The 26,586-nt window shown below is 46.4% G+C and overlaps 1 protein-coding gene across 2 annotated transcripts in view; it reads right to left on the reverse strand.

Moving 5' to 3' along the window:
* Positions 1-1,648: 1,648 nt before the first annotated feature.
* The window catches only part of LOC310878348 (cysteine-rich motor neuron 1 protein), a 66,084-nt gene continuing 41,146 nt past the window's right edge, over positions 1,649-26,586 (reverse strand). For both annotated transcript variants that reach the window (XM_083792652.1, XM_083792651.1), the window contains 7 exons: positions 17,669-17,790; positions 14,921-15,151; positions 11,936-12,151; positions 7,231-7,455; positions 4,114-4,245; positions 2,397-2,575; positions 1,649-1,870 (listed from right to left, as the gene is read on the reverse strand). In XM_083792652.1, the coding sequence (XP_083648778.1) occupies positions 1,667-1,870; positions 2,397-2,575; positions 4,114-4,245; positions 7,231-7,455; positions 11,936-12,151; positions 14,921-15,151; positions 17,669-17,790 (1,309 nt within the window). In that variant the 3' untranslated portion in view covers positions 1,649-1,666. The remainder of the gene's footprint in view (positions 1,871-2,396; positions 2,576-4,113; positions 4,246-7,230; positions 7,456-11,935; positions 12,152-14,920; positions 15,152-17,668; positions 17,791-26,586) is intronic.

A 26,586-nucleotide genomic window follows, 5' to 3' on the forward strand; every position in this document is an offset into this window, starting at 1 on the left:
TGGCCATTTGAAAATAGCTGATCTACAAGCTCACAATATGTCACATTGCGACGCATTGTGAGCTTGTAGATCAGCTATATTCAAAAGCTTTTTATACATATGAAAACTTGGAAGTGTGACATTCTGCACAATGAGTGCTTTTACTTTTGGTACTTTAAGTACATTTTATTTTGATGCCAATACTTTTGTATTTCTATTTTGCAGTATTGATACTTTTACGTAATTAAGCAAAACATTTTAGTACTTTTTCCACCACTGAATTGAAACTAATGACGACATCGACAGAGAACACATTAAGGCTGTGTGTGTGAAATTGTGAATGAAGGCATAAAAAAGAAAAAGATTTCCGACCATGGCTAACTGCAGGAACGGTGAACTCCACGTTGGATGGAGTTAATGCAGAGAGGCTTGTTATCAAAGAACATTCCCCCATAAAGTCCAGTAGGAACGAACAGCTCTGCAGCCTCTACCAAACAGCGTTTCGCCGCCAAATGAATATCACCCCAAGTCCACACATATCTGCCTGTGTTGTTGAGATGATGGAAGTAACAGCATGCTGCCGTCCGCTGTAGGAGCCAAGTCTGGATGAGTGATGGGACGACGGCTATTAGCAAGAGTATCGCAGAGACAGAATTACAATCGGCGTGTTTCCTTTCCGAGTTGCTGTGGTCTCGTCGGTTAAGGAGAAGAATTTCTGAATGGAATGACTTTCGGGTCGTGTGAAGGTAACTGTAATGCAGCAGTTCTGGAAGCTTGTCCCTTCCTGCGTTTGACCCGGTGGGGAGGGGTTGGGTTTAGACTGGCGTTTAAATTATAAAATAAAAAATAAAGTTTCAATACGGCCACCATGGAGACATCCATAACAAGAGATGTCCAAGAACAACACTACATCTATTACGAATACTGTAGAAATATACAAAAAAAAATAGAAATAAGCTAAGATGGAAACCACACATTATAAAGGCAGGGATTTGGGTCTGTGAAGTCTGCTGGCTCTTCTGAAGATAAATGTTAGTTTGGCTATAATGCCTTCTGTCCAACTCTAGTCACTCAGGACTGGAAAACCAATTCAACTGGCCTTCTTTTCCCCCAACAATTATAAATCCACAATGCACTGCCTCATTCACCGGTCCAGCAGCCACTACAACCATTTAAGCTAAACGACCCCCGAACCCTCAAATTCTAAAGCTTTTTTAAATTATTATTCCTATTGATCAGTTCCAGTTTCCAAGAAGGCGATAATAAGCGATGATGATGATATAACGTTCACAGTCAAAACAACGCTCGTCTCTGGCAGAGTGGAGCCGTCGCTGTCCATCCGTCTGCCAGAGCACAACCTCAAGAGGCCATGTCCTTTCTCCGTCCGTCCGTTTGTCCATCCGTCATTCACATCCCACCCAGCATCTCCACACTCCACTGGCCATGGTAAAGGTCCAAACACAGACTAATGTAGACATGTAGTAAAAAGGAACAGAGGTCGCTTGCCCTTCTCCCTCATTTTGACTGTCACACAAGAGACGGGTGGGTAGGTACTAGGAGGTACAGTGCATTGTTTAATAGATCTCCTAAGATATGTCAACGAGAGATGGAGTAGGTGCTGGGTGTGTCGGTCCGTTCCACAGGGGTTTTTTCTTGGGGGGGAGGGGGGTTTGGGTACACCGGGCAGTTAGCGCGGTACCCTGCCGTTACCGTTGGCCAGGTTGAGCTTGGCTCTGGGGATGGTCATCCTCTCCCCGCAGGGAGGAGAGCTCATGTCTGGGGAAAAGTTAATGATGCCACAGTCGTTCTTCACGCTCTTGAACTTGTTCTCTTTGGACGGCTCCATGTAGACAACCGAGTTCTTGTTCACATGCTTCTTCAGGATCACCGTCTGATGGGGAAAAACAAACAAACACGCGTTTCAGACTCAAAGGCCTTTCATAACTGGACACTGGACAACCTATGGCTTCATTCATGTTTAGTTTGCGGTGTTGCGTAGTTAGGGAGTTGACTGCTCTTACAAAATACTTGACTGCCTAGTTGGGGAGTTGACTGTCCATAAGAAATACGTGACAAAGTAGCATTTTCACAGCCGCTTTGGTGTCATTTCATGGGGGAATGGTAAAACGTTCAGATTTTATGAGACCTCACACATTTTGATCCAGTTCAAAGAGCATTTGGAGGAACTGTACCGCCTACTTAACGACTACTTGAGGACCAGGCTACATTCTCACAGTGGCCATTTCGTTAATCCTCACTCGGGGTGAGGAAACCGCACCCCACCGGCACCGTGAGAAGTTGGTCAAGTAGAACTCATTCTGATTGTGTTTGTGTGTGATTAAACGGGACAGGGACACGGGAGACTCGTCGTGTGTTTGTTATATAATATTTTGGGTGGCATACGAACACAATCTCACCTTTTTGGGGGCGCTGTAGCAGGACATCTGCACCCACTTTTTCTTCTTGTTGATGAGCAGCGCGACGACCAGGAAGATGACGATGGCCAGGAGAAGACCGGCCAGGATCCAAGCCGCCGACTGATAGATGAGGGCCATTTCCGTCTGGCTCGGGTAGTTCTCACCCAAGCCTGGAGCGTCTACAGCAAAACAATCTCAACGTGTCAATATCACAGCAGGGAGGGTTCCCATCCCTCCCTCATAACAAGCCCCACATAAATTAAACACCCTCTCCCTATCCAATATTTCCATTACTCCACCCCTCCGCCCCCATCTGATCAATCTACTGTAGATGAAAAGCAGCAGTTTGTCTTTCCCTGTGTTTCTGGCAGGCGGCCCAGCACAAACGCGTCACACACAGAGAATAATTAAAGCCTGGGAATCCCCCCTATATAACCGGTATTGTTTAGGGCCACCGCCACATTAATCATCATTATTAATTTAGTTTAGCATGTGTGTCACTGCACTTTCAGCTCATTTATCAAACTGTCCACATATTAAGCCCCCCCCCACCAATGTAAACACGTTGGGTTCACGGCGGTTTTGGCACGGACAGTATGAAGCGTGACGCCAAGCAACGCGGATTACAGCGTTATATTACCACACTCAGTAGAGTAGAGGGAGGGGTACGCGGAGGAGGATTACAGCGTTATATTACCACACTCAGTAGAGTAGAGGGAGGGGTACGCGGAGGAGGATTACAGCGTTATATTACCACACTCAGTAGAGTAGAGGGAGGGGTACATTATATTACCACACTCAGTAGAGTAGAGGGAGGGGTACATTATATTACCACACTCAGTAGAGTAGAGGGAGGGGTACGCGGAGGAGGATTACAGCGTTATATTACCACACTCAGTAGAGTAGAGGGAGGGGTACATTATATTACCACACTCAGTAGAGTAGAGGGAGGGGTACATTATATTACCACACTCAGTAGAGTAGAGGGAGGGGTACGCGGAGGAGGATTACAGCGTTATATTACCACACTCAGTAGAGTAGAGGGAGGGGTACATTATATTACCACACTCAGTAGAGTAGAGGGAGGGGTACATTATATTACCACACTCAGTAGAGTAGAGGGAGGGGTACGCGGAGGAGGATTACAGCGTTATATTACCACACTCAGTAGAGTAGAGGGAGGGGTACGCGGAGGAGTGGGTCGAGTGAGGGAGTGTTTGCAGAGTCTATCGGTGTTCCCATTTTGACATCCCACTTAGAAATACTCAACATCCCTACTTTGCTATTCCCAGAAGAATATTCTCTGAATCCGGACGCAGGTCATTCCATTACAAAGCTCCATTTGACTGGAACAACCTTCCTCTTTCTCTCAGATCTGTGACCTCTCCTGACCGCTTCAGGACTTCCCTGTATTCACACCTCAAAACAACCTGTTCAACCTGTTCATTCTACTAACACTGCCCGTACTGCTGTTTACTTCTGACCCCTGTTTCAAGTCACTGTACTAGTCTCAGATTTTCTGGATTTTCTCACAACGTGGTGCGAAGCGTCACTTTTTTTTTGGCATTTTTGGGGGATGTTTTTTTTTAATATTTTTTAAATAATAAAATGTAGAGGGACCCATAAAATAAATTCCACAACCCACAAATGGGTCCCCCGACCCACTGTTTGGGAACCAGCATGCTGTAACAGGCTTCATCATGGCGGTTGTCATCACCTGTGGCAGCGATGACGGGCGGCACGGTGACGGTAGTGACCCACGCCACGCTCTCCACCGTGGTGACGGTGGTGACGCTGGTCTTCTTGGCCGCTTGAGTGGACACCATGATGGGGACCGACGTCGTCATTTCTGGACAACAAACAGAAACGTCACACGTCAGCCATACAGAACCATGTGATGAACTGTAAGCCGTACTACAGATGAAGTAGTGTCTTCCACTTCAAGTCCTTTTTTAACCCATTGAGACCTGAGACCAGATTCTACAAAAATCTCTTCTAAATCGTAACAGTTTTCTGAATCAGCGGATTCGACCGTTATCTCTGTATTGGATAGGAGAAATCATCCGTTATCAGCACCTTCGAATAGGGCCAATATGGCCATACTGGCATACTACTGGCTGAACGTGTCATTTCCAAATCTATTGTTGGCGCATGGAAACTAGGGGCTACTATTCACTGCCTATCGGGACGTAACTCGGACGGCACTGAGTCGGGTCTGGTTGCCGTCGCAACGCTCGGCACGGCAACTCGCTCGGCTGTGCCTCACGTGGCTCAAGGCCACCAGACACGGCATGCCTCCGTCATTGACATCAGTGACACAAAACACATTTTAGATTTTCTTCTGTTTACACACCATTATAATGTTCTTATTTTGATCATGACACCCAGTTACTGAACGGCAAGTAACTGGTTTTCTTCAGAGTAATGTTTGACACAGATTTTCTATGACGGCACATTATGAGTCATCTAGTTCTAGTGCTTCTCAAATGTATTAAATGGACCTGTAAGGTTTAGGGGTCTGAGCAGGAGAGCGCTGCTTTCTTTGTCAATGTAGTATGTACGCAGTGGAGGATATCGCTGACCAATGCGACCATCAGCAGTGATGTGGCAGTCATGTCCACAGAATAAGCAAAAAAATACTTCTTTAACTGACGTGTACCTCTTTGTAAAGGCAAAAAAAAGCTGTTTTCCACCAGGGTGAAAAAGAAATGAACAAAACAAAAGACCCCAGTTGCAACCGCTACAAATCAGGCTGAACAATGGCGGCCTATACGCCGAGGTTTTCCTCCTAAAGGAAAAGCTGACATGGGAGCTTTGCCTTTCCTGTGTCGCCCGCCCGCCGTTCAGAGAGAGAGAGAGAGCGCGCAGCGTGGCCAGGCCGATTCAGCCGGAGACAGGAAACACGTGTTGAATGTGCGGATGCACGAGGAATGTTTTCACTCTGTGTGTGTGTGTGTGTGTGTGTGTGTGTTTGTGTGTGTGTGTGTGTGTGTGTGGACTGTGTACATGTCACATGGAATGTTGCACTGAATGACGAGTGTTTGCCCATGTAGCGCCACTGTGGCTGGCTCTGGTGGGCCTTCACCCCCCCACACACACACACACACACACACACACACACAGTGGTGGGGAAAAGTACTCAAATGTTTTACTTAAGTAGAAGTATCAATACTGCAATGTACTGCGTACAGTACATTAAAGTACAAATGTATTGGTATCAAAATGTATTTAAAGTATAAAAAGTAGAAGGTAGTGCGGAATGTGCCATTTCAAGTTTGTATACAATGTATACAAATATTTTGAAAATATATCTACAAGCGCCCAATATGTCGCATAGTCGCATAGTGAGCTTGTAGATCTGCTATTTTCAAATGGCCGAAATGTACAGTATATAGGGCTGAAGTGTTTAATGTATGTTTTGTAATCTACGTAACTAGTAACTAAAGTTCTCAAATAAATGTAGTGGAGTGAAAGTACACTATTTGGATCTGAGATGTAGTGGAGTTTGGAAATACTGAAGTTAAGCGTGTGTAAGCGTGTGTGTGTGTACACACACACACACACACACATACACACGTACAGTTACTCATTCAGACCAATAACCCCAGAATATCATCCCCCCCCTCACACCCCCCTTTTTCTTCGCAACATTCAAATACAGTATTTTCCCCTCAACAGACTGTGCCTTGTTGAAAGTAGAGAAACGTCTTTTAAAGTTTCACTCCGTAAGGTTCACAACACAGGTTCACCACCACCGCGTCCCACGCCTCTCTCTTACATTAGATTTGACAATGTGGCTATTGTTTGACCAGCTGTCATAGCATTGTTGCATTGTTTGTTGATCACATTTTGAAGCAGTAATGATGGGTTTTTTTCTCGTAAAAGTCCTTACATTGTCACTTTAACACAATTGGATGCTAACGACGACAAGTATACTTGTCTTAAAACCATTTGTTTACATGAATGCCATGTTGGATACAGCACAAAATCCAAGCAGGGCAGCAGGTGCTCTGAGGCTTTGATTAGACAGCGGCCTGTTATAGAGCGGAGCGGTCATTATCAACAAATAACACACTGCTGAATTCAGCCATTGACACCAAGCCGTATAATAAACTGTATTAACATAACTCTTCTATGCAGATGGGTTAAAATAACATTTAATTCATTAAAATAGATGCCGGATTGAAGCTTTAATTTATAATAAATAAATAAATAAATATGGGGAGTTTTGCAACGCTTTCATCGTTCTTCATATTAGCATATGCAGCTGTTATATAAAACCACAAAGTTGGGGGGAGGGGGATTCGGGGGAAGCTACAGTTTGTAATGCATAATATGCATCTCTTAAATAAGTAAAAACACACACACACACAGAGCTAAGAGGAATGTGACAATGTATGCCTTATGGTGCTTTTTTTTGCAAAGGTGAAATTTCCAGTAAGGCGGCTTGCTTTAACCAAAACACACCCACCCACTGAATTCAATTACCAAAACACACAAACACACACAGTGGCGTGCACAGACATTTTGAGGGGCAGGTGCTCAAGTGAAAAAAGGCACCTTGTGTGGCATGTGGAACCACTGGCTGCCTTAATAGTGTGTGGGATTTATAGATTTTGGGGCATGAATAATAATAATTGCCAGCTTTTAATCCAGAATTGATCCATGTCACCATGGGCCACATACTGTACAGTGTACAAAACTAAACTTAAAATTAACAAACTGACCAAAATAAAAACTTTCAAAAGGGCATATTTGCTGTCCAGGTGCTCTAACACCACCTAATGTCTATCTGTGCACGTCCCTGCACACACACACACACACACACACTTACCAAGACAGTGTGGACAGCACTGGCCCTTGCGCAGAACGGGCACGCGGCAGCGTGCGGCGGGGCATCGCTGGGAGAAGCACTGCACGGTGCCGTTGTTGCAGGTGCAGCTGGTGCACGCGTTGGCACGCCACGAGTCTCCCGCCAGCAGCACGTCTCCGTCGCTCGTGATGCAGTACTCCTGTTGGCCTGCGGGGCTCACTGGCAGCAAGGGGTCCAGATGCTCCTCTGCTTCCATGACACAAACGCACACAACAATGCACTCAGCAAGGGGTGTAGAGCAGTGGCTTTGGACCCTTTTCATATCAAGGCCCATTATTTATTCTGCATTTGCACCACGGACCACCATTTGATGACATTTAGACTCTCAGAGCCAAAACTAAAGAATATTTTGCCATCGTTGGATAGGATTTTGTCCACAATTCCATGTTGTCTTGATGTTGGTACCATGTAAATTAAGTAATGCAGTGTTTAACAATAAATTAACTCTTGAGAGCGTAAAATTAAACCAAATGGACCCGTACGACTTGGTACATTTGGTTTCATTTCACGGTCTCGAGAGTTAAAGATCTAATAAGGGTACATTCAGTTACCAACTCCATCATTTAGCTGGGGACCACCTGGAAAGCCCTCAAGGACCACTGGTGGTCCCCGGACCACTGGTTGAAAACCACTGGTGTAGAGTAACTAAAGACGTACATTTACTCAAGTACTGTAGTTAAAGGAACTACAACATGCATTTTAAAACTGTTTTTAATATTTAATGTTGTTTATGTCCCTCAAATGTACTTCTAATGGTTTGAGCCTAAATCACCACTCCAATATAACCAGTCCATGTCATTTATGTCTGTCTGTTTTAGCTGCAGTAGACTACAATGTCCTGATGTGGTGGGGGCACTGTGTATGAATTTTTTCACATTTTGTCAATTGTCTAGTGTAATCCTCTGCGCCACGCTCCTTCTGCTAACCTGGGGAGAGCAATGGACTGACCTCATGTTACCTTCTATGTATGAGGAGTCCAAGCCGCTTCTTTTCACCTGACAGGGGGGGAGTTTCCCCGGTTGGACGTAGCGCGTGGAAGGAACACGTTATTCCAACCAGTTCCTTTCCCCTCCATCAGGCCAGGGGGAGGCAGTATAGAGACCAGGATTACCGCATGTTTTTTTGTGAGGGGACCTACCCTAGGGGACACGGGGAGAACATGTGAGGGGACCTACCCTAGGGGACACGGGAGAACATGTGAGGGGACCTACCCTAGGGGACACGGGGAGAACATGTGAGGGGACCTACCCTAGGGGACACGGGGAGAACATGTGAGGGGACCTACCCTAGGGGACACGGGGAGAACATGTGAGGGGACCTACCCTAGGGGACACGGGGAGAACATGTGAGGGGACCTACCCTAGGGGACACGGGGAGAACATGTGAGGGGACCTACCCTAGGGGACACGGGGAGAACATGTGAGGGGACCTGAACATGTGAGGGGACCTACCCTAGGGGACACGGGGAGAACATGTGAGGGGACCTACCCTAGGGGACACGGGGAGAACATGTGAGGGGACCTGAACATGTGAGGGGACCTACCCTAGGGGACACGGGGAGAACATGTGAGGGGACCTACCCTAGGGGACACGGGGAGAACATGTGAGGGGACCTACCCTAGGGGACACGGGGAGAACATGTGAGGGGACCTGAACATGTGAGGGGACCTACCCTAGGGGACACGGGGAGAACATGTGAGGGGACCTACCCTAGGGGACACGGGGAGAACATGTGAGGGGACCTACCCTAGGGGACACGGGGAGAACATGTGAGGGGACCTGAACATGTGAGGGGACCTACCCTAGGGGACACGGGGAGAACATGTGAGGGGACCTGAACATGTGAGGGGACCTACCCTAGGGGACACGGGGAGAACATGTGAGGGGACCTGAACATGTGAGGGGACCTACCCTAGGGGACACGGGAGAACATGTGAGGGGACCTGAACATGTGAGGGGACCTACCCTAGGGGACACGGGGAGAACATGTGAGGGGACCTACCCTAGGGGACACGGGGAGAACATGTGAGGGGACCTGAACATGTGAGGGGACCTACCCTAGGGGACACGGGGAGAACATGTGAGGGGACCTGAACATGTGAGGGGACCTACCCTAGGGGACATGGGGAGAACATGTGAGGGGACCTACCCTAGGGGACACGGGGAGAACATGTGAGGGGACCTACCCTAGGGGACACGGGGAGAACATGTGAGGGGACCTGAACATGTGAGGGGACCTACCCTAGGGGACATGGGGAGAACATGTGAGGGGACCTACCCTAGGGGACACGGGGAGAACATGTGAGGGGACCTACCCTAGGGGACACGGGGAGAACATGTGAGGGGACCTACCCTAGGGGACACGGGGAGAACATGTGAGGGGACCTACCCTAGGGGACACGGGGAGAACATGCAAACCCTTTCTGTGCTTTCCCTTTTGTCTGAGAGGAACAAACATGGCTTCCCCTCTTCCTCCCACGGTGTAACATCTTAATCCGCAGCGGTTATTGGTGCTTCAGGGCTGCGTTTCCCAGATAAGACGCTGTACTGTTACATTAAACACAAACAGAAGTTCCACGGTGGCTGGAACAGTTCTGATGGCTGTCGGCTTCAGACGTGAGCCTTATCGCTCCGTCTCATCATCAGACCCCCCCCCCCCCCCCCCCCCCCAGGGGCCTAAAGATCAGTGCCCTTCCGTGACCAAGCCTTGGCACGCATGCGCGTGCACACACACACACACACACATGACTGTACACATACATCATAGGGCCTGTCACCGAGATGTGTGTTATTCCCACATTCCTGGCGACCGAGCCCAGGCATATATCAAAGGCTGACCTCTGACAGTGTGTGTGTGTGTGTGTGTGTGTGTGTGTGATGGGGGAACTGCAATGATAAGGCAGGCTGACATTCCCAAGCAGCAGCTCTTGGGAGCAGTCATGCATTTCTGATTTGTGGGGCTCATGCTTGGGAGTCTTTTTTTGTTTGTTTCTTTGTTTGTTTAGTGCATTTCAGTGCACTTGCAGTGGTGGAAGAAGTACTACGTTTTTGAGGGGTGTTAGACCCTCCTATTTCCAGCTTTGAGGGTTTGCGTGAATAGTACACATTGTCCTAATACAAACATTGAATGCCATTGATAATGAATTGCCAACTTTGAGTGTTTGTGTAAACACAAACATTGAAAACAAATGTGAGGACGCAAATTGTGATTTGCCGGAATGAGATGATGTATGATAAGAGCGCCCCTTAAATCCCATAAATAAGCTTTAGTCTGGCCCCCCGTCAAACCTGTAAATAAATTCTATCACGTAAACGCCAAAATGTATGGCTGATAAGTGATCAGTACTGTATGTTTTGTATTAATCAAAATCTACAAACTAACTGGTAACTAAAGTTTTCAAATAATTGTAGTGGAGCAAAAGTACAATATTTGTAGTGCGGTATTAAAAAAAGTATTGGAAACACTCAAGTAAAGTACAAGTACCTAAAGATTTTACTAAATTGCAGTACTTAAGTAAATGTACTTGGTTACTTTCCACCACTGTGCACTTGTGAATCAAACCCCAGGCGTGGCCATAGATTTACGCATGACAACAAGACTCAGACTGCAATGAGGAGAAACTATTTGAGTTCTGACTTTGGTTCTAGAACTGGTTCCGTTCTAGATTCTTGGAACCATGGTGCTTTCACTGAACCGGCTGCCATTTTTTGGTTCCAGTTCTGAACCAACTTTAGGGTTCTGAACCAATTCATTTTCAGTGGAAACACTCTGAACTGGTTCAATATTAGGCGGGGAAAAAAAGGGGCGCTCCACATGTTCTGCTACAGAGAAGGATCCCTTATAGTACAGTATGTTGTGTGAACCCAACCGGTCTGGGCCGGTTGCTTTATGAGGCCAGACACAGTGTGTGTAACACGCAAAGACCCTGCAAAACCCACATGCTGATAAACGGGGGGTCCAAGGCAGGCATGTATACCTCACTACGCCCTGGCTACTCTGATGGCCATGCAGCCCAACCCCTGGCTGACACAACAGGACTTACTCATGGTGCTAAAACACAGTGTTTCTCAGGCTTTGCTTTCTTTTTTGAGGGGTGCCTATTGCCTAACCGCTCCAATGAACAGCTATGGGTGTCCCTATGTATGTATACCCCTATCTAGGTAGGCCTGTGTCTCTGTGTATGTTTGTAATAACGCTGGGTGACCTAAAGTGGCACTGTTGAGCAACGTGGACGTGTGTGTCTCTATGTCTCTTATGTATGTGCCTATGTTACGTACTGTATGTCTGTTTAGGCAGCACACACTGCACTGCAGTTCAGACTGGTCTGATTTTTAATTACAGGGACCCACAGTCTTACTTTAACTCCCCTCAGGGGCCCCCCCGGGGGTCCCCGGACACCACATTGAGAACCACAGCCCCCAAATGCTTTGGATAGGATCTGGACATCAACCGTGTCAAGTACAATTGTTAGATATTTGCAATTTACTTGAGTATTTCCAAGTTAATACTTTTTACTTCGACTCCACTACTACATCTCGGATCCAAATATTGTACTTTTACTCCACCGCCTGATGTGAAAACTTTAGTTACTAGTTACTTTGTAGATTTATTTCCCACCACTATCTATCTTTTATGAACCAAAAAGGAGTTTTTTGTTTTGTTTACCTGGGCAGACATGGCAACATGTGTCCTTGTTCCTGATGGGTGCGTGGCAGAGGGCAGGGGGACACACTTCAGTGTCGCACAGGACGCGGCCCCTCCGGCAGGTGCAGCGCGTACACTCGTCCAGGTTCCACGTCTCCCCCTCCACGTAGAGTTCCCCCCCGGGCGCCCGACAGACCACCAGGTCCATCCCCTCTGGTTGACCGCTGCCGGACTCATCTAGACAAGATGACCACAACAGAATAGCATTGTTTTTATTATAACCCATTTAGACCTGAGGCCGATTCTACAAAATGAGTAGTTATCACACTTTGAAGATTTTTCTAAAGAAATAATAATAATAATTATTTCCCGGTATTAATAGGTTAATAATAATAATCACAATAAATAATCACAATAATACATACGTACAGTTTATTTATAAGCACCTTTCAAGTCACCCTAATCTTGTAGATATTTTGTAAAAAAGAAAAAAAATATATATAGAGAGAGAGACATCTAGACTTTGGGCAGAGTGGTGAGTGGCCTACACATCATGGACCCAGTCACTCATCATCACACTCTCAGCAAAGTCCTTCTGAAAATAATACTGAATAGGTTCAAACCTCAAGCTGAACTGATCATAGCAGAACAGAACAGATATTCAACGTGAGGATTATCTGCAGCATCAACAACACCTTTACCACGTGTTCGTAGTCTTCAAGAAAGCCTATGGCATGCTGCGCTGTGGGCGACAATGAGGAAATATAACAGCAACCCAAACCTCGTCGGTGTCATTCAACATCTGTACAACAATGCTACCAGTGCAGTTCTCCACAACAGAGCTATCAGAGACTGGTTCAGGACAACAATTGGCGTGCGCCGAGGATGCCTTCTCTCACCCATGCTCTTTAACATTTTTCGGAAACGTATCATGACGGATGCCCTGGCAGACCATGAAGGAACGGTCAGTATAGGAGGCAGACCAATCACCAACCTCCGTTTTGCGGATGACATTGATGGGTTAGCTGGAGAAGAAAAGACTTGCCAGCCTAGTGGAAAGACTTGACATCACTTCCCGAGCCCATGGAATGGAAATCCATGCAGAAAAACCCAGAATGATGACCAACAACAACAGTGGCATGATCCGCTCAAACATCAAAGTCAATGGACAGGCACTGGAGTGTGTCTAGCTTCAAATACCTTGGAGCAATCATGTCCGATGATGGATCCAAACGGGAAGTCCTTTCCAGAATTGCTCAAACTGCTGCCCTGGCAAAACTCACGTCCATACGGAAAGACAAAAACATCTGTCTGACATCAAAGGTGAGACTACTGCGACCACTTGTCATGACTCATGTCTTGTCAATCCTTCTTTATGCTTGTGAAACTGTGACTCTTACAGCTGAGCTGCAGAAGAGAATACAGAGCATGGAGATGAGATGCTACAGAGGACTCATGGGTATCTCCTACACCCAACCATGTCACAAACGAGGAAGTACGGCAAAAGATCAGTCAAGCCAACGGCCCACATGATGACCTTCTTACCACTGTCATGAAGCGTAAACTGAATCCTCAGGCCTTGCAAAGACCATCCTGCAAGGCACCGTAAGGTGGCAGGAGAAGAGGGAAACAAAAGAAAAGATAGGAAGGTAACATCGGAGAATGGAGTCACTTGAAACTCAGTGAGGCAGTGAGAGCTGCCAAGGACAGAGAGGGATGGAGAGAGCTGGTCAACAGCCCCTCCGGGGTTATGGCATAGCTATGCTAGCTACCAGACTTTGGGCTGCTAAGTGCATTTTTATATAGGATAATGACATGCCCCCAAAAAGGGAAGCCAGGGTTAACGTGGATAATAAATGGTTTCCATAAGAAAAACAAAACACTGTAAAAAGAATAAACATATTAAAGTAAAGTGTGTGTATATCAAAATTCCTATCGTGGTCAGCTTTCGACCCCAAGCAATATTCACAGACACCGCAGAGACCATAATGGTTAAGTTTCGCAAGAGCAGTCGTACAGACAAACAACAAGCGACAGGACAGGAGGCTGTCTGTTGTTGGAGGGAAGTGTAAAAAAAGGCAGAGGGGTTACTGGAACAAGGATGCGTGACAAGCCTCCGTCCATTAAACATTAAGGCCTACAGGAGTTTAGAGGGGTGTCGGAGCACGCCGCGTTGGGACACCATCAACGCCGCTGAAAACACGCCTCTGTTGCTCTCTTACGCAGCAGAGCCGCTGTACGGCCATGACATCTGTAAACAATTACCCTGTTGTCCCACCCCCCCCCCCCCCGACTATTCAAACTGTAGTGTAGCTTCTGTGATGAAGCTGCAAGTTAGACATTCTTTCACTGCTAGATGTTTGAACGGCCAACTGAGTCACTCCTCCGTAAATACTCTGCGTTGAGTCAGAGAGGTGCGGACGAAAAAGGTGTGGGAGTGTGGATCAGTGCACAGCCGCTTTCGGAGAAACAGACCCTGTGTGTATGTGTGTGTGTGTGTGAATCCTGTTACAGCTGCAGTCTGTAATGTCACACCTGGGATTTGAACCTGGGTCTGCATTCTTTTTACTGTGTCCGAGACTGTGTCTGCTGCCGTCACTGATGTGTGTGTGGGTGGGTGCGTGTGAGTGTGTGCGCCTTGTCCCAGGTAAAGACATACCTTCACCAGTGGTGGAAAATAACATAGTAGATTTACTTAAGTACCGTACTTAAAATGTGGAGTTATTTGTACTTTACTTGACTACAGTATATCCAATTTCCAATACTTTGACTTATACTCCACTTCATCTCGGATCCAAATATTGTACTTTTTCCTTCCTTTGTAGATTTTGATTATTAATACAAAACTTACATTACCCACTTCAGCGCTACATACATTTCGGCAGTGTCGGTGCTTTCACTAGAGTAAAACACGCGAGTATAAGTACTTTTATCCCCCAACCCACTGACCTTCGCAGGTGGGGCAGCACTGGTAGTATAAGTACTTTTATCCCCCAACCCACTGACCTTCGCAGGTGGGGCAGCACTGGTCCGGCCTGACGACGGGGTGTGAGCAGCTGGGCGCCGGGCAGGATATGAGCACGCACATCTCGCGCCCGCCGTGGCAGTAGCAGTCGCGGCAGCCGTCGTGCCAGCTCTCGCCCTCCTCGTGGCGGCGGCCGTTGGCGGTGAGGCAGTAGCTGGGCGTCGGCGGGGCGGCCGGGACGACGGCGGTGCTGCTGGGGAGAGGGCCGCTGTCTGGAGACGACCGCCGAGGAGAGAGGACGCAGTCGTTAACCACAGGGGTTAAAGGAGCTACACCAGGCAATTTAATTTGGAAACTGTAGGGAGATACCCACGACATCACGAGTAGCACCAAATCAGTTGGCCTGTTGTGAGACAATTGTACATATGATGAATTGTAAATATGATGAGAAAGCCTGACTGTTCAAAATTGGGTATTTGTGGCCTACAAAGCCCTCAAACAGCCAGCTCCCCCCACGGCTATACCTTTCTGAAAAGGACCCCCTCTTTCGTTGGTATGTCGCCCCGCCACCTTACCCTTTAACATCACAAAAACCTATAACCTCAACCCCTAACCTCACGAAACAATATGCCTAACCCTAAACGTAACCCTAACCTCACTGACTGAAATCATGCCTAAACATAAACTCAAAACCGTGTCAACCTGGGCAAAACACCAGGAGAGGAGAGTCTCCCCTTTCTGAACTCCTCCGACGCCTATAGCAATATCATGATTGAGCTGATATTGACATCAGTGTGCGAATAAGAAAATAATTAAAAAAACACAATAAGTCAGTCCAGGAACCGTGAAAGTTGAATGTGGAAAGTTCATTTAGAACAGCCATTTACAATTTTCAGTAAAAAAAAAAGGGCCCAAAGTTGTTTGTCTTGAGTCCAATTTCATTATTAGCTCTAAACCGCAGTTTCTGCTAAAGAGGTTCTGGTGGTTCTGCTGTGTATGGGGAACATTCTCCAGACAGGAATATAAGATGCACTGACTTTATGCTCCAATAATGAATTTACGGCCCGGCTACAAACACATTACGTTTCATCGTTTCCCTCTGATTCTGGTCACCTGACCCCAGAACCCCATAAGCACTGTGTGTTTTGGGTGGAGGGATGCAGTGACTTTAAGAGGCCCATGCTGCCAATAAGTCGGCCCCAGCATGTGTTAAAAAGCAGCGTGTGCTTCTTTAAAGCCTGCAGGGATCCACGCAGTGGTGGAAAGTAACTAAGTAAGTACAAGCTTGTAGATCGGCTATTTTCAAAAGATTGTTATACATTTGAAAACTTGAAACAGGATAATCTACACAATGAGTGCTTTTGGTACTTTAAGTACATTTTGATGGTGGCCGATACTTTTGGACTTTTACTCGAGTACATTTTGAATTCCAGACTATTACTTCTAACAAGAGTAGTTCTATAATTGCAATATACTTTTACTTAAAGTAAAACCCTTGAGTACTTTTTTTCCACTACTGTATATACATATACACACGTACACTATGCAGTATGTGGAACAAAAGCACGGCGCTGTCAGTGAACCTCGGTGTTTATGTACAGCCCTCTCTTTCATTTTCACATCTATACACCAAAAGGAAAGGCATGCTTCCAAAGGCCGTAAATGTTTTAACAGTCCACTGGGTATCTGATCCAACAGTGTCACAATCAGGTAAACATGGCTACTTTGGAGTAGGTATACGTATTGTAGTCTACGACTCTACGGTTTGTGCGTGCATGCGTGCGTGCGTGCGTGCGTGCCCATCTGCCCACAGAGACTAAAATAGCCAGTTGTGTGCTGTCCATGTGTGAAAACACAAAGTGTCCCTTTAAGCCTAAAAATATTTATAGTTACGATAAAAACCGGAAAAATAAACAGTTCAAATAGAATGTGGCAGAGTATATAAATATGCCTACTTTCTCGCAAAATACTTCAGCCGCTATTTGGGAAATCTAATTATGAGTCGCGCACACAAAACAGTGCCAGGATGGCGCTACATAAAAAAACAAGAATGAAAACAAAGACTGCGCTCATGAAGGGTCTCTCTTCGCCGCAGAGCAGCGAAAGGTCAGATCCGCCGCAAAGTGGCAGAACGTCAACTCTGCTAACGCTTCGCAGACACACAGCTCCTCATATTATGCCCTTAGTGTACATGAACACACACACACACACACACACACACATGCTACTTTAGCCTGTATAGCTGTCATGGGACCTAGCTGGATGGTGAATAAAGTCTGATTTACCTGTATACTTAATTGAGCGACAGTCGAGAATCGGGGGAATAATTCTCTTGAATGTATTTTATTCTCTCCTTGCTCTCTTTTGCACTCTCTTCCTTTCTTTAATGTTTTTTTATCATTATTCTACTGTTGCTATTATCTTGTCTGAAGGAAGCCAAAGCAAAATAACGTATACTCTTATGTACCTGGGGGCGCAATGGCGCATATGTTGGTCCGACCGTCCGACGTACTAACAGTCTGACGTGCAGCAGACCAGCACATGCGTGGCTGGTTAAGGCTGGTTAAGACTCACCCGTCCCAACATGCGTTGCCGGTTAAGACACACGCGTGGCCGGTTAAAACCCACCCGTGGCTTCCCGGTGAGGTTAGGGTTAGGGTTTGGGGTAGGATGTCGGACTAGTGCCTGTCGGACTGTTGGTACGTCGGACCCAACACATGCACCCATGTACCTGTACACAAGATAAACAATAAAGCACGACCTTGAACCTTGAGACCAGGTTACTGTACCTTTGCACATGCACACGGAGCAGCCCTTCCGGTTCTGCCGGTAGCCGCTGTCACAGTGCTTGTCGCAGGTGAAGGGTGGACACTTGACGCAGCGGCACATCTCACAGCCGTGTTTGTTCCTCCTGTGGGACGGGGGCAGAAAATATCCTCGTGTTACAGCATGTGAAACATACACGCCGTAGCAAATCGTTTGTTTCGTTTGTTTTGGTAATGTGGCCCTATCTTGCGTCAGAGACACTAAATCCGTAATTTGGGGATTTAGTGTTGCGTAAGAGGTGTTACCTCGTAGCCTAACACTTGCTGTCTTGTACCCCAGCCTAAATACCCGAAACTAATACATTATGCATAGGTGTGGTTTGGATGTTACAATAATGAAACCACATTTAACCAATCACCGTGCCACATGACATTGCCTTTAAGAGAGGACGCAATCCATTATCCATTACCCCAGTGATATCGTGCCTTACACTATGGCCCATGGAAGAGCCACACGTGTCACTGCCTTGGAATAAATGTATTAAATAAATTTGATACAGAGTGTCTATCATCCACGATTCCACTCTGCCACCACTTGGCTGTGTGCCAAAAAGACGAAATCAACACCGCGAGGCACGTCCACAGTACGGACGGCGAACCGGTCCAAGGTTAGAGATTGCGTACGTCGGGTCAAATGACCCGGAGGTTCCATCGCCGGGCAGCGCGCAGCACTGGAGAACCAGATGGTCAGAGTGGTACAATCAACATCTGGTCCTGCTTTCCTCTCCTCCGCTATATTAGCTTGCCTTTGAAGGAGGCCAAATAGCAGGCCAACACGTGAACTCCCTGTGGTGCAGTGCACATCATACCAACCCAGAGACTCTGGAGGGAGCAATCTAGAGCCAATTCAGATGCTTCCAATCCATCTCACCCCCAGTCTTATCCCGTCCTTTATGTTGTTTCCTAGAGCCTTTGGCTGACGATGTGAAGTGCACCCAAGAGTCAGGGCCTGAAGAGGCCCAAAGCAGGCAGGTTTGACTTGGAGGACTGTATGGAGTGCAAGAGCAGCCCTGTTGCTGATTAAGTACAAGGTATGAGCTCATGGTTGATTTGTAAATACAGTGATCTGTGAACACAGCATCTGCTGGGACAAAGAGGGGCTGGTTGAGGTTCGTTCAAATGGGGAGCAGACCTGAGGATGAGTGAGTGCGTCACTACGAGGACAAGCCTGTTAAGAAGAGCCTAGACGCAATGACTGCAAAATGAAACTCTAACTCCACCGGGGAGTTTGGTGACTCTCTGCTTCTCTCTCTGTGCATGACACACACACACACACACACACACACAGAGAAAGAGAGAGGGGGGGGAAAGAAGAATGAATTACAGAATCTACAGAGGCTGCAAATAGTACTGGGTATCCGGTTGGATCCAAAAAAGTGTCTCATAAAACATGGATGAGCAGTGTGCGATAAATCCAGATGGCAGAATCATGGCCAGTATAAGAACCTCTGTCTTTCTCATACTGCCTCCTCTTACTCCTCCGCCCAGGGTTAAGGGTTAAGTGATGGGGGTGACACCTATTTCTATTTATCAGTCATTCAGAATTATAGCTGAAATAATTACTCTATTAACCCATTAAAACTTGAGGCTTTAAAAATATATATATATTGTGTTAAAAAATGTGCACAAATTGTCACAATATTTCAAAAATAGCAGCTCTAGAAGCTCATAGTGAGCTTGTATATCTGCTATTTTTGAATACCCAAAGTATAAAGGTAAGGTGGTTATACACAGATGTTTTCCTAGTTTTAATGGGTTAATCCAGGGGTTCCCAAACTGGGGTGCGTCCCCCACAAGGGGTGCACGCACTTGAGGGGGTTCGTGACATGAAAAGGGTAATGGCGGTGTTATGGTGTTATTTAACACAAACAGCAAAATCCGGTGAAACACAGTTTCATGTAGCTCTACAACAGAGGCACAGCCATGACAGAAATGGTTGGAAACCATTACATTTATTTTTAATATAAAATCAGACCCGTCTGAAGTGAGTGGTGCTGTACTGTACTTGTGCTGTACATACTGTACAAGCCCTCATCCCTGGCCTGTGTGTGTGTGTGTGTGTGTGTGTGTGTGTGTGTGTGTGTGTGTGTGTGTGTGTGTGTGTGTGTTAGACTGTGCAGCAACAGTGACTTGGTGGTGAACAAATGCTATAACGCTATTTTCGTGCTCGGACAGACCCAGCCACCCATGCAGCCAGGGACCCAGGGACACACATAGCTGTCTATAGGAGTGGTTGCACCACTCAAAAATATATCATTTTTGGCCAAACACAACAAGACTGGGCGTTGGGGGGTGCGTTAGCTAGGTCAGGAGGTAACAGGGGATGCAAGGCCGAAACGTTTGGGAACCGCTTAATCCAATATACTGCTGGTGCTTACGTTATGTGTCTGTGCTTTCTGTTTCACATGACTTGTAATATTGACATAAATAACTGGTACGACAATGCAGCAAATATGTTAGGAGTTCGAGTTCGCATCACTTACAAGCCCATAAAACAAATTAATACATTATTAATAGTGGGCGCTAGCCGTGCTCGACTCGCACACACTTAAACTGGTTGACGTCAACAATGGCTGTGCACAGGCAGCTGATTGTTTTGTTTTGTTTTTCACGCAGAGCCGATCTTGTTAAAAGTCCACATAAAGATGGCAGGTGGTTAGTTTGGGCATCTGTAGCCAAATTAAATCAAACGTTGAAATCACTCTGATAGCCCACACAGGCACTTTAAAAAAACTAAATTATAATAAAGTACGCCAACATTCAGGATTCTCTGAAAACAATCGTAGAGAAACTAACCAGGTATCTGATATCTGATCTGTTTTTTTGTTTATGTTTTCTTTCTTTCACTTCAGTTGAGTTAAATTGAGATTATGCAAGCTCATTATACAAAGAACTGAAAAATATGCGGTGTTGTTTCTGTACTACATTGTATTCTCCAGCATCTTGAGACGGTAGACCTGTGTAATGTGATTGATTTGCTGAAATGGAGTATGGAGTGGTGCAAAACATACTACAGTAGTAACTAAAGTTTTCAAATAATTGTAGTGGATTGTAGTACAATATTTGCCTCTGAGCATTCGGTATTAGAAGATGTCTGTCTGTCTGTCTGTCTGTCTGTCTGTCTGTCTGTCTGTCTCTTGCATCTTGAGGTAATTTGGGGTGTAGCACCTTATGAGGAATGTCTTTGATCAAGTAATCAGAGGGTGTGGCTTGTTACACCTGTGTGCAATTTGATAGTTAACTCACTGCTGTCCACAATTCCAAGCTCTGAGGAAGTCCTTTGGCCATGAAATGCATATATTATACTACCGTAGTCAAATATTGTTTAGTTTGAGTGATGCCTTTTCTCACTGTTGGAATTTAATTGTCATAAAACACTTTCCGTGAATAATCCATCCTCAAGAACTACAGCTGCTGATGATCTCCAAACTTGTGTGATTTTCTGGAGATGTGGTTCAGTTTAGAGATTTCATGAGCAGCAGCGATATTACGTCTGCAAGAGACCTGTTGGAGTCTCTGAGGAGAATAATTCTACTGACAATTTTCCCAAATGTGGATAATCCTTGATCCTTAAATCCTTGATGCAAGTGGGTTTCTCTGACCCGATCAAAGACTTTCCTGCACAGAAGTCAAGAAGAAAACGGCAATAAAAAATAAGTAAAAAAGGTAGGCCATTAAGCTGTTTTCCATCTGTCAGTGTCTGCGCTATGCTGTGTGTACTAATTTGGTTTGGGATTGATCTATTGCTGTTCTATCGAGGCCCAAAGCCTGGGTGGCAATGACTCATGTTCACTACATCAAGGTTTTGTTTATGGAATTGAAAGCTGATGTGATACTATGTATTTTGTGTTGTGGCTGCTGTAGAAAGTGACAAGATGATCGCTGCATTGAGTCATTAGTGTGTGTGTGAGTGTGTTTCTGAGTGTATTCCCCAAGGTCAGACTAAATACTCTCTCACTCCCCCGCTCTCTCTCTCTCTCTCTCTCTCTCTCTCTCTCTCTCTCTCTCTCAATTGAAGGCTAGTGTTTCTTTTTACAATGTTGTGTAAGCTGTTGCGGCTAGAGGTTTTGATCTCTGACATAACATCCTGTGTGTGCTGGACATCCAGTGCTCTTCTTTGTAGTCCGGTTGGTGATGACATGTTGTCTCTGACTGACACAGTTCACCACAGCAGTGGTTCTCATGTCTTTGGCTCAGGCCACCCCTGCAAATAACCCTTTTCATGCATCACAACGTGACTCGTTGTGAGCTTGTAGACTTGGTGTACTGTACGTAGGTTGAAAAAGATGTGTACGCGGTTGGCCAATCAGCGGCAGTAACATCCTAGTTACTGCCTCTGATTGGCCAACCACGTACATGCTGGATGTTTTTAATGGTGTTGTGTTGTGGGTCTATTTAAAACTCCTGTTATGGCCCGATCTTAGCTTTGGTTAATTTCAAAATAAGAAGAGGACATGACTTGTTTCCTCTTTAAAACTGTGTTTCTAAAATGTCTGAGCCAGGATACAGCAATCTGCAGCTAGCCAATCGTGGTGCGGGAAGCGGGGCGTGAGGAAGAGAGAAGGGAAGCCAAAACTTCAAAAATTGATTAAAAATATGCACACATTTCCGGTCTCCTGTTGCTACTCTATGCATCTTTGAAACATCTCATCAACACTCAAGCGAATCTGCAGGTCCCCGTGACCAGACAGTGGTACAGCTATATCCTATGGAGAGTGGATTAACTTTTAAGGGACCCTAGGGTACCGCCGTCCAAAATACAGAAACGGTAACCGAGGGTCCCGAAAGGGGCTAGGACTGCCCCCTGGACTGGCCCCTGGACTGGTCCCTGGAATGGCGTCACGTATAGTCACAGATTAATAGACATTATTTCAGCCCTTCAGGTGTTTACTTTATATACACTGTTGCCACGCTCTGTGCTACTGTATATATACATACTTAGCAGGGCTTCTCAAAGTGGGTGACATAGAATGGCCCTCTAAGCCAGTGGTTCTCAACCTGTGGGTTGGGACCCCCAGGGGGCTTCCACCCCCAACTATTATCTACAAGCTTGTAGATCAGCTATTTTGTGCGGAACCGAGTCAAACTAAATGTAATGCCTCAACTCCTACAAGTGCTTGTCAGGGTGGGCAGGGGCCTGGGGGGGCCACAGTTCAAGTTCAGTTCATGATTATTTTGGGGGGTTGCTCTAAGCCCATACCCCGTGTCCAGTCCCAACAGGCCCGGGACATGGGTCAAGCAAACACAGGCACTCGGCATCGGCACTGAAACAGCAACGAGGGCCATTGAGAGCTCAGAGCACTGATACTATAGAGCACGGTTGGCCAGCACCACCTTAGTGTAACAAACACAGAGACAGGGGGGGGGAGGCCCCTGGCGACCTGGGACCGGGGCTTTTGTTTAAAGGTGGCATGTGGAATGCCAAGCAGTGCTCTGCGTGGGGGTGGGCTCACTGGGCTGGGGTGCAGTGCAGTGCTCTGCATGGGGGTGGGGTGGGGTGCAGTGCTCTGCATGGGGGTGGGGTGCAGTGCAGTGCTCTGCATGGGGGTGGGCTGGGGTGCAGTGCTCTGCATGGGGGGGTGCGATCGGGGAGGCACTGGGGGCAGTGGTGGGAAGTAACTCGGTGCATTTAATTAAGTACTGTACTGTACTAAGTGCAATTTTGAGGTATTTTTACGTTGCTTGAGTATTTCCAATTTTCTGTATACTTTTACTCCTACGCCACTACATCTCGGATCCAAATATTGTACTTTTGCTACACTACATTTATTTGAAAACTTTAGTTACTTTGTAGATTTAGATTATTATTACAAAACGTATAGTAACCACTTCAGCGCTATATACATCTTTGCCATTTGAAAATGGCACAAGCTCACAATGCGTCGCATTCGCGATGCATTGTGAGCTTGATGTCAAGCTTGATTCATTTTGAATTCCGGACTCCTACTTAGTTAACAGACCGGGGGAGGGGGAGGGCACCGGGCTCAGGCCGGGCGGGCCCTGGGACTGCTGGCTCGGCACAAATTCTGGCGTGCCGATCCGGCACGGCCAGGAGAATGCCGTGCGCGTCCTGTGACTCCTGTCAGGTCGGATGATGGTGATTTAGAGTCATTGAGGAGGGGAAACGCGCTAAGTCCCACATTGTCTTCCGCTCTGGCCACTCGACTGTGCCAAATGTCAATATAAACAGCACCTCCCGTGCCCCCTGACCCATTCCGCTGGTTGCCCCTCGCGCCGGCCTCTCTCCCCTCCAACGCTCTTAACGCCAGACAGCGAGGAGTGTGCTTTAACCCTGTGTAAGTCTTTCTGCATACATACTGTAGTGCATGTGACATACCGCGGTGGTTCTCCACCTTTTTAAGGCCGTGACCCCCTCCCGCTTACTTACTTTTGATGCGGTAATGGGTCTTAAATAGTCACTTCAGTGTCAAACCTGCTGCCGAGCCAATCAAGCGTAGCCGTGCGAAAATAAACCGGATACAGTAAGCGCCGGTTACACACCGACGTCTGTAAACCTGGGACTACAGTTATACGCACAGAGACTACTGGAGGGCTGACCCGTGACTTTGGTTTTGGATGTGTGTACAGTACAGTACAGTACTACAGTGGCGAGAGGAGTCTCGTGCTAGAGGACAGGCTTGCATTGTGCAGCGGGTTGAAGGATTTCACGAAAATTTTTCGTCGACTACCTTTCTTTTCACTGACAAAAACTAAATAAAAACTAAGCCATTATGACTAAAACTAAGACTAAGACAAATAAAAACTAGACTAAAATGTTAAGGAAGGGAGCCTGGAGCCTGGGGGGCATACCATTTCCCGGGTTTCTGATCTGGTCGGGTGCGGAAAGAACTTACGTCATGTCACTGGTTTGTAGTCATCAGGCCGGAACCACCAAAACGGAACCAGTAGTACCAAAAAATAATTACTGGTACGTACATCATAATTTAGGGCCTACCCATTAAAACCCTTGAAAATAAAACCCCCGTAGTTTAACTTGTAGGAATAGTTTGTTTGGTATATCCATCTTCTACATATTCCAACCCGTAGCGACTGGCGACTAAACGAGTAGTTATACTCGATTCGGCATTTAAATGGGGATTTGGGGAACCAAAACAAAGCGCCAACTGGAACCAACATGCTTATTTCTATTTGTATATGCGTATAGGCGGAAAGTCTGGTGACGCGAGGTTAAGGAGGGACTAGTGGAGGTTTTTGTACTTTACTTGAGTATTTCCAATTAGCAGTACTTTTACTTCCACTCCACTACATTTGTTTGAAAAATGTAGTTAATAGTTACTTAGTAGATTTGGATTATTATTACAAAACATACAGTAACAACTAAAAATAGTCGATCTACAAGCTCACAATGCGTTGCACCGCGACGTATTGTAGATCTGCTATTTTCAAAAGATTATTTGAAAACTTGAAATGAGACATTCTGCACAATGAGTACTTTAAGTACATTTCGATGTCAACCCCCCCCCCCCCCCCCCCCCCCCTGGTATCCTGTGCAGACATATCAGGCTCTATCTCCAGACCCGCGGCTCCGGCGGAGGGAGAGGGAGAGAGAGAGAGCGAGCATGGTTGAGATACCAGGAAGAATCCCGACCGTATCCGAGCGGCTTTCATAAAGGCCGCTTTTGTTGCAGATGTGCTGCTCTGTGATCGCTGTTTTGAGACGGAAAGATGATTTATGAAAATGAAAGTGGTGCCGGCCGGGGGGAGGGGGGGGGGGGGGTGCGCAGAGCACTTCCAGATGTTTGATTAATTTAAATGGGATTAGGAGGAGGAGAGGAGGTGCAGGAGGTGCTTAGGGGGGGCCGCGGCGGACCGCACACACACAGACATGCATCTGAAAACATGCACGTGTACACCACACACAGACACACACACACACACACACACACGGAGAGATTAGGAGCCTTGATTGGCCACCAAGGCAGATCCTTTGATCTGTGCTGTCAAGTCATTGTCATAACAGCCTTCTATTTCCTCGCTGTCACTCACTGCCCCTCCCCCCCAGCAGCCAATCACCTGCAGTCATTATCTCCAAACATCATTACCTCCAGCGTTTGACTGGAGGGGAGATATGAGACAGCACGGCGTCCATGATGCTACTGCAATAAGTATGACAAGTATAAGTCCTTCTTTAAAGGTGAATCCTATTGTTATTTCGCTTTGTTAGTGTTACTTATATTATTAATAGATGCATAAAGTGGGTGGCAAAGTGAGTGACAAAGTGAGTTTAATGTCGTTTAATGCAATCAGATAGGACTTTTCTGTTTTGATGTATGGGCTGTCAAGGACAGAAAGTAGTTTTTTTGCCACTCAGTATAACTTATACAGTTATACTTATACAGTGATGATGATGTCACGCGCATACCCTCTATTTGTGACCACAGGTCGCATTTACTATGAAAACGTGCGTCACCCCACGCCTCCATATATGGTCATGCTTCTTGTGACATCACGTGGCAACATCATGGATCTCCATGTATGGGCATACTGTATATGTAATCGCGACGTAGATGACCAGGGGCCCGGTGGCATATATGGGAATGTCAATTTGGCCATATCACGCCTCCATATATGGTCATGGCTCGTAACATCACGTCTCCATATATGGTCACGCCTTGTGACATCACGTGACATCATGGAGACCCTTAGATCTTGTGCATTTTTTGGTCAAAGACACTGACCTCATCTAACCCTGGATAAGCATACATGGAGAAGACTGGATCATCACCTATCTGCATATATGGAGCCGGCCAGCAACTCTACATCTGACCTCAATCATCATCATCATTTCCAGTTCCTGCTTACTGATGCATGTGTCCCTAGCGATCAGGGAACGACAGTTTTCTACCTCTGGCCTGCTTTGA

This window comes from Protomyctophum parallelum, assembly GCF_964188405.1.
Source record: "Protomyctophum parallelum genome assembly, chromosome: 20".
Classification (NCBI taxonomy): Eukaryota; Metazoa; Chordata; class Actinopteri; order Myctophiformes; family Myctophidae; genus Protomyctophum; species Protomyctophum parallelum.